This window comes from Copadichromis virginalis, linkage group LG16 (genome assembly GCF_057382275.1).
Source record: "Copadichromis virginalis isolate Kocher_CV1m ecotype Utaka linkage group LG16, C_Virginalis_male_GT1.1, whole genome shotgun sequence".
Taxonomy (NCBI): domain Eukaryota; kingdom Metazoa; phylum Chordata; class Actinopteri; order Cichliformes; family Cichlidae; genus Copadichromis; species Copadichromis virginalis.
The window spans coordinates 40,693,458-40,701,386 of NC_140633.1; the positions used below are offsets into that span (position 1 = coordinate 40,693,458).

The following is a 7,929-nucleotide window of genomic DNA, read 5'->3' on the forward strand; positions in this document are numbered from 1 at the left end:
ACAGACTTACAATTAACTTTTTAATAAAGAAAAATTGGAAAATAATAATTTCTCCCATTTTACAGTCTGTCACACTGAACTTGTATACAAAAAAAAAAATCTTATGACTAATAAAAATCCATTTCACAACCGTATAAAACAAAATAACAGGTTACAGAAGTCTCAGTAAACAGTATCACCGGCTAATCATTGCCCTCTAGTGGACAAATTAACAATAGCGCATTACATCTTCACTTGCTTGTGCTTTACAGACAAAATGGCTGTTAACAAGCTCACGTACCTGCAGAAGACATAAAACACACTCAACAGGTGTCTTCTGATGGTACCAGCAATTGTATCTCATACAATGTAAAACAACATCACAAAAAGCACAGAAAAACAGTAAATCCAAACACATTTCCTGCTATGCGCAGCAACCACTAGGGGGCTGACAAAAGCTTACTGCCAAAGAGCATAAATACGGCAGAAACACTGTTTAACAGCAACCAGCCTTTGTTTCGGTTACACAGAAACTTTCTAACATCAATATGAACCTATATACATCGACATGTACAACTTATGTAACAACATTCACACCAGAAACCATAAAAATGCCAGAGCCTTTCATTACAGAACTTACCCTCACAGTGCAAACGCGCGCTGTGAGGAGCGGAAGCCTTAGCAGCTTCTAAACACTAGGGTGAGATCCGGTTTCTTGGTTTTCAAAATAAAATACAATTTAAAAAAAGATAAAATTTACACTTAAAATAATAATTAAGAACAGGTAAGTGCATGTTTTTCCAGATGTATTTGTAACTCCGTTACACATCCCTCCATCCATCCATCTATCCATCATCCATCCTTTTCCTCTAATCCATTTTCAGAGTTGCTGCAGGTGCACATTAGAAGAAAACTTAGGAAAATAATACTAAAATACATGATTATTGTTACTCTTACTAGAGTAATTTTTAAAAATCCTCTGATAAGCATCCTCTAAAAGGGTTTAAAGTTGCCCATTGTTTTCTGTCTTCTTGCTGCAGCAGATGGGCACTAGCAGAACAGTCTGTGTTCAGTACACATAGAAGGCCACTAGATGGCAGAATAGACAGACACGGGGATGATAGGAGGGGAGGAAGAGGAGGTATGAGGCAGCTCTGCAGGAGAGATGAGGAAGATAGCTCAGTCAATGATCACTTTATTATCAGGTCAACAGGTTAATTCATGGATGTAAACAGGAAGTGATGTCAGTGTCCTCGCCTCTGGCCCTCGAAACTTCAAAGAAAATTTGAAGAACGCGAGTACAGACATTCACCACATTAGTGATGATAAGCTCTGATTTGGATTAAAAAAGTAGATAGAAGAAGACTTCTATTAATGAAGAAATCAGAAGAAATCAGTTGCAGCTGAGGACAGCACTCCCACCTTCACAGGAAGGGTAAGAGACCAACAGAGACAGACAGAGTCACACAGAGACAGTTTAGTGCTTATCAGTGTGATGATAGATGTGACTGAACCTGAGGAAACTAAGATCTGCTGTTTTTCTGCTGGAAAATAAATCATGTAGTAAAAAATGACAACTGAGTGAAAGACTAAAAGTAAATGAAACCTTTAATTTTGGGGACAGACAGCTCCTCTACCATCCACCAGGAGGAGCTGCAGCATCTATTGCCCTGTCGTGTTCGGGGTGGGGGACAGAACTACTTCACTATGCAGTCCTGTCGGCGGCTCAGACTGATGTTTCCATCGGTCTCTGAGTCAAACCGAGCTCCTACACTCACTCGCTCATTCACTTCATTTACTAATGTGTATGTGCCCAGAAATAGTCTCACTCTGCACAAAGAGAAAGAGTGCAAGAAAAATTATGCAAACTGTGTGAAATGTGCACACTGATTAGTTTTGCTCTCATAGTTATGGATCTGCTAGTGCATAGGTGTCAAACTCTGGCCCGCGGGCCAAATTTGGCCCGTAGCCTAATTACATTTGGCCCGCGAAGCCATACAAAATTACTATTAGAGCTGGTCTGCTGGTATTATACAGTTCATGTACTGCTAATACTACAATTCCCAGAATGTTCTGTTGGTGTTTTGGCACGTCAGTCACGACAGGACCCATTAGCACCCTCTCCTCTGTTGACCATAGTCATAGCAACCATGCAAATATTGCCATGCTACCTATCCCAAAATGGCAGAAAGAAAGGCAGAAAACAGGAGCTTTCTGGACAGGTGGGAGAATATGATGAAAATTTGATAAATGATAAAATGATAAAATTTAATTCAGAAGGCTGCAAATACAATTTTTATTTAAGAAATGAATTCCACTGATGTGTTTTTTAATTGGAATTTCGATTTTGCATATGTGCAATATTAAGTTATATATACGTTTATATAAGTTATATATTGTTTAGTATTGAGCTTTGCTTGTTTCATATTCAGTTTTTCAGACTCAAACTTGTTTGTCCTGAGTCCTGAGCAGCTCGTTCAGCAGTGGACTTTTACACCCACAGTGTAGGAAGGAGTGCTTACAGCAGCTGTCAGACTCTATAATGCAGTTTAAAAAATTCTTTTGGTCATCTTACTCACCAGCCTGTTTGTTTACTGTACATTTTATAGATAGCTCTGTAGATTTTCTCAATTTTTCTATACATATTCTGTACCTGTATATATGAACTTTGGCTGCCTATATTTATAGGACCTTGTGTCTTCCTTTTATATTTTATTTTCCTGTGCTGTAAGAGCTCTGGAACACCGAAATTTCTCATCTGTGGGATAATAAAGGTTTATTCTATTCTATTCTATTCTATTCTATTCTATTCTATTCTATTCTATACCTTGAGTACATTTCTGACCCTGTACTTGAGTAAAGAAGAATCATAAGTACTTTAAGGAGTATTTTCTAACAAAAGTATCTGTAATTCTACTTAAATGCAGAATGCAAGGACTTGTGCCACATATGGTATTTTACTTCCTTGCTAACAGGAAGTGGTGAAGCTGAAGGTGTCTCACTGCTCAAACTGATGTTCAGTCAGCATCCGGACGACATGAAGACTCCAGCTGTCTCTCTGCTCCTCGGTGAGTCAAACACAGCTCCTACATCCACCCATCCATCATCATCCACCCATCATCCATCCATCCACTGACTGAGGAACCAGAGTGAGTCCAGGTCCAGTTGAAGGACAGTTGATGAATGAATGCTGGGAGTTTTTGGTTTCTTTAAATGAGCGTGAAGCAGCTGATCCACCTGACCTTCAGTGACCTCTGACCTTTACTGACCTGTGTCCTGTTGCAGGTGTGTGTGTGCTGCTGCTGTCTGCACTGGCTGTTTCTGCAGGTGAGTTGAAGTGAAAACAATCAGAGACTCCAAAAGATCACAAATACATTTACTGTGTGTCTGTGCTCAGTCTCTCTGCAGGTCAGTCCAAACCTCCAGCAGATCTTCAAAAATTACGCTTCTTCTGTGTCTCTGAGTTGTGTTGATGATGAAGGAGAGACAGCTGATGGATGGCTGGTGAAGAGGACTGGAAGAGGATACACTGTGGACTGCAGAGCAGATGCTTCAGCCTTTTGGAGGAAGTTTGATTCTTTCTGTGTTCTCGACATGTCTGATTCCTTTAATGGGATTTTCTTCTGTGAAAACTCATCTGGACAGCAGAGCAATGAAGTCTCCATCAATGTAACAGTAACAAGCTGTAAGCTGCTCCCACCTGTCTCTATATGTCTGTATGACTCTGATCTGTTGGTGTACCTTTGTCTCTACATCACTCTGTGTGTGTCTCTGTTGATCAGGGTTTGGTACAATCCTGGAGATCCCTGCACTTCCTGTGAGGGCAGGAAGTAATGTCACTCTTCGATGCAGACATAAATTCCTGAGTCGTGAATATAATCACAGATATTCAGCTGAATTCTACTTTAAAGGAAGTCGTGTTGTTTCTGAACATCAATCAGAGCTCCTCATCACTAATGTCCAGAAATCTGATGAAGGTTTCTACTCATGTTTGGTTGATCAACATTGGAGATCTCCTCAGAGCTTTTTGAGGGTCAGAGGTCAGCACACTGACAGCACTTCCTATTTAAAGACATGAACTACAGACCTGATAAAAGACTAATCACTAACTAAACCACAATTCTCTCTCCTGCAGAGTCTGATCCCAGTACAGCTCTCCCTTCTCCTCCTCCGACTGCCTCTTCCACTCCTCCTCCTCCACTTTCTCTCAGTCATACTCAGTTCAAATTCTTGTGTTATCTACTGGCCTTCTGTCCATACTGTATCTCTGCTGGTCTGCTGATGTACATCTGCTGCAGCAGGAAGTTGGAAAACAAGCCAGCCATCACCATGGAGATGACCCAGAACAATGGAGGCGGTGACAAACTGGATGAAGAGTGGGAGGTCATCAGTGATGATGTCACCACCGAGCGTTATGTCTGAGCTTTTGTTTGAATAGTGGATGATCCTGAGTGTTCATGGATTCATGTGTTCTTCAGGGTTGTAGAAGTGGGGCTTTCACTTGGTGTTGGATCTTAGTGCAGTAATGTAACACGCATAGCGGTGTTTTGTGTAGCTTATCAGTGTAGCCAGTTAATTACAAACTTTACATAACAACTTATAATGTAATCTTCATGTTCTTTGTCCAAAGCACATGCTCTGTGTATCTGTGTACTCGCTAATTTATATTCACAGTATTCACTCACTGTGTCTTTAGGGATTTGCTAGCTTAGATTGTAGCCAACTAGCTAGCAGCATGGCCTTTTCACCTGTCCCTCCTGCACGTTCCTACTCAGGCGTAGGTCCCAAGCAGCCACGGAAACAGGGTGGCTGGGTGACGGTGAGGAGGAAGCATAGTCCTAAACAGAAGCCCCAGGTACACCACCAACCCGTTTATGTGTCTAACCGTTTTTCCCCACTCGGCGACACACCCGCCGGGGGTCAAACTCTGGTAATTGGCGATTCTGTTCTCAGACATGTGAAGCTAGAGACACCGGCAACCATAGTCAATTGTCTTCCAGGGGCCAGAGCAGGCGACATTGAAGGAAATTTAAAACTGCTGGCTAAGGGTAAACGTAAATTCAGTAAGATCATAATTCACGTCGGCAGAAATGACACCCGGTTACGCCAATCGGAGGTCACTAAAATCAATATTGAATCGGTGTGCAACTTTGCTAAAACAATGTCGGACTCTGTAGTTTTCTCTGGTCCCCTCCCCAATCAGACCAGGAGTAACATGTTTAGCCGCATGTTCTCCTTAAATTGCTGGCTGTCTGAGTGGTGTCCCAGAAACGATGTGGGCTTCATAGATAATTGGCAAAGCTTCTGGAGGAAACCTGGTCTTGTTAGGAGAGATGGCATCCATCCCACTTTGGATGGAGCAGCTCTCATTTCTAGAAATATGGACAAATTTATTAAACCCCCCAAAATATGATTATCCAGAGTTGGGACCAGGAAGCAGAGTTGCAGTCTTACACGCCTCTCTGCAGCTTCTCTCCTCCTGCTACCTCCCAAAAACCCATCCGCTTAGAGCAGGGCTCTAGAGTGTGACCAATTTCTCAATGGTGCGACTAAAAAACATACCGCATAGGTGCGACCAGCTATTCGAGTAGACAAAAAAAGGTCTCAGCAACTCTGAAAGTCTCTGTGTGGCCAACAGCAGAGAGGGCGGGACCTCTGAGACGCCCAAGGTAAGATGTTCAGATATTGAGATGTTCAGTTCGAAGCCTTTGAGCCATTTTTAATTTACACTTTCTTTTTATTTTATATATCTTGAGATATTTTAAATGTAAATTTGAGTTCAGTGAAGCACTTTAAGCACAAGAACTTTTTCAGTACCGTATTTTTAGGCCTATAAGATGCACTTAAAATCCTTTCATTTCCTCAAAAGTGTGTCTTATGTATGAATTCTGGTTGTGCTTACTGACCTCGAACCGGTTTTATGTGCTACACGGCGCTCTAAAATCTGTCAAAAATGTTTTAGTATGACTTTGCTAAGCTATGAAGCTGCACCGCTTGATGGATTGTTGGAGCATTACGGCTGCTGTAGTCAGGAGCCTCACGGAGTAATACATACCGTGCTTCAACGTAATATTAACGTATTGTGTGTGTATAAGGACCCGAAAATGGCTCCAGTTAAGAGACATGCTTACGAAGCACATTTATCAGTCACTCAGTAGAACATGGGAATGGAGCAGCTGCCAAAGAATTCAAAATTACTGAATCAATGGTACGGAAGTGGAGGAAGCAAGAAGAATGAGTTGAGTAAAGTCTGACTTATTTGACTGTTTGGTTTTGCTTACGGTAACTTATCTTTCTTGTAGAAATGTGCTCCAAATAAAGAACTTTGTGTTGACAAGACTGTTAGTTAATCATTTACAAATCAATATTGTCTGTATGGACAGCAATAAAAAAAGTGAACGTGTAAAGCTGCGGTGTTAAGCAATGTGGTTGAAAAATTTGGGTTCACCTAACTTTTGAACTGGTGCACCTAAGAAGAAAACATTAGGCACACCAGTGCAAACCGTGGCAAAAAGTTAGTTAGAGCCCTGCTTAGCGACTGTGTCAGCTCCCAAACAGACAAAACACAAACTAAAACTAAAGACCATCATTTTTTAAACATAAAAAAATCACAAAGAAAGAACAATACAGTATCCACATCTGATCTAAAGAGTAAAACAGTGAAATGTGGATTATTAAATAGTTAGATCCAAGATGGCGGCGCGTGAACAACGCGAGGCTCAGTGTCTCTCCAGAATCTGCTATTTAGCGGTTTTTTATCTACTTTTAACCGGATTATTCGTCCAGAATTGCTGTGCGTTGCTGACCTACAGCAGACAAGAGCTTCTGGACATCTGGACTCACAAGTCCAACAGTTTTATCGCCGATCTCCGACTCATCCCAGAGATCTCCAGAACACCGGAGGCTGCCCACTCTCCCCGGCTGGGCGGAAGTGCACGCAGACGGCGCCGAGATCGTAAACAAAGGCGAGGTAGGCGCGGAGGGCTACGGGCTAAGCTAAAGCTAACACCACACCGGCTGCCTTTACCCAGTATTTTTCTCGCCAATGTCCGTTCTCTGGCAAACAAAATGGATGAGATACGGCTCTCCATCACTAACAACAGACGGATTATGGACTCAAATGTCATGTTTTTCACCGAAACATGGCTGAACAACAGCTGCCCGGACAATGCTATCGAGTTAGCAGGACGCCACACACACCGAGCCGACAGGCTAGCAGATGACTCCGGCAAGACCAGAGGTGGAGGTTTGTGCATTTATATTAACAATGCTTGGTGCATGAACTCCACTACTACTGAGAGTCACTGCTCACCTAATGCGGAGTTTCTAATGGTCAAATGCAGACCTTATTATCTCCCCAGAGAATTCACTTCGATCATACTCACTGCCGTGTATATACCCCCCGACGCTAATGCTAGGTTGGCCATGAAAGAACTTTCTGCAGCCATTAACAAACACCAGAATAAACACCCCGAGGCTGCTTTTATTGTTGCTGGCGACTTCAACCACACCAACTTAAAGACAGTCCTCCCCAGATTCCACCAACATGTCTCCTGCCACACCAGAGGAGACAAGACTTTAGACCATGTGTATTCCAACCTGGCTGGAGCCTACAAAGCCACACCCCTCCCCCACATTGGACAATCGGACCATCTCTCCCTGTTCCTCACACCACGGTATTCACCACTCATCCAACGTGTGAAACCTGCTGTGAGGACAATTAAAGTGTGGCCAGAGGGGACAGACGCAGTGCTCCAGGACAGATTTAAAAACACAGACTGGAATATGTTCACCCACACAGACCTGGACCAGTACGCCTCATCTGTACTGGATTACATCTCCAAAACCACAGACAGTGTCACCACCCAGAAACGGATCACCATGTACCCCAACCAGAAGCCTTGGATGAACCGGGATGTTCGTCTCCTCCTGAAGGCCCGCAACATTGCC

At 42.7% G+C, this 7,929-nt stretch overlaps 1 protein-coding gene across 1 annotated transcript; it reads left to right on the plus strand.

Moving 5' to 3' along the window:
* Positions 1-2,145: 2,145 nt before the first annotated feature.
* On the plus strand, positions 2,146-6,312 carry LOC146691407 (uncharacterized). The gene is made up of 6 exons (XM_085434821.1): positions 2,146-2,201; positions 2,955-3,047; positions 3,265-3,306; positions 3,377-3,664; positions 3,762-4,019; positions 4,115-6,312. Exons 2-6 carry the CDS (start codon positions 2,993-2,995, stop codon positions 4,399-4,401), a joined length of 930 nt encoding a protein of 309 aa, XP_085290947.1. The 5' UTR covers positions 2,146-2,201; positions 2,955-2,992; the 3' UTR covers positions 4,402-6,312.
* The last annotated feature ends 1,617 nt before the right edge of the window (positions 6,313-7,929 follow it).

Coding starts and splice junctions, on each gene's coding strand:
- LOC146691407 (XM_085434821.1), top strand. CDS start 2,993: ATGTTCAGTCAGCATCCGGACGACATGAAGACTCCAGCTGTCTCTCTG. Junction 3,307..3,376: donor TGCACTGGCTGTTTCTGCAG/GTGAGTTGAAGT, acceptor GTCTGTGCTCAG/TCTCTCTGCAGGTCAGTCCA. Junction 3,665..3,761: donor CAATGTAACAGTAACAAGCT/GTAAGCTGCTCC, acceptor TCTGTTGATCAG/GGTTTGGTACAATCCTGGAG.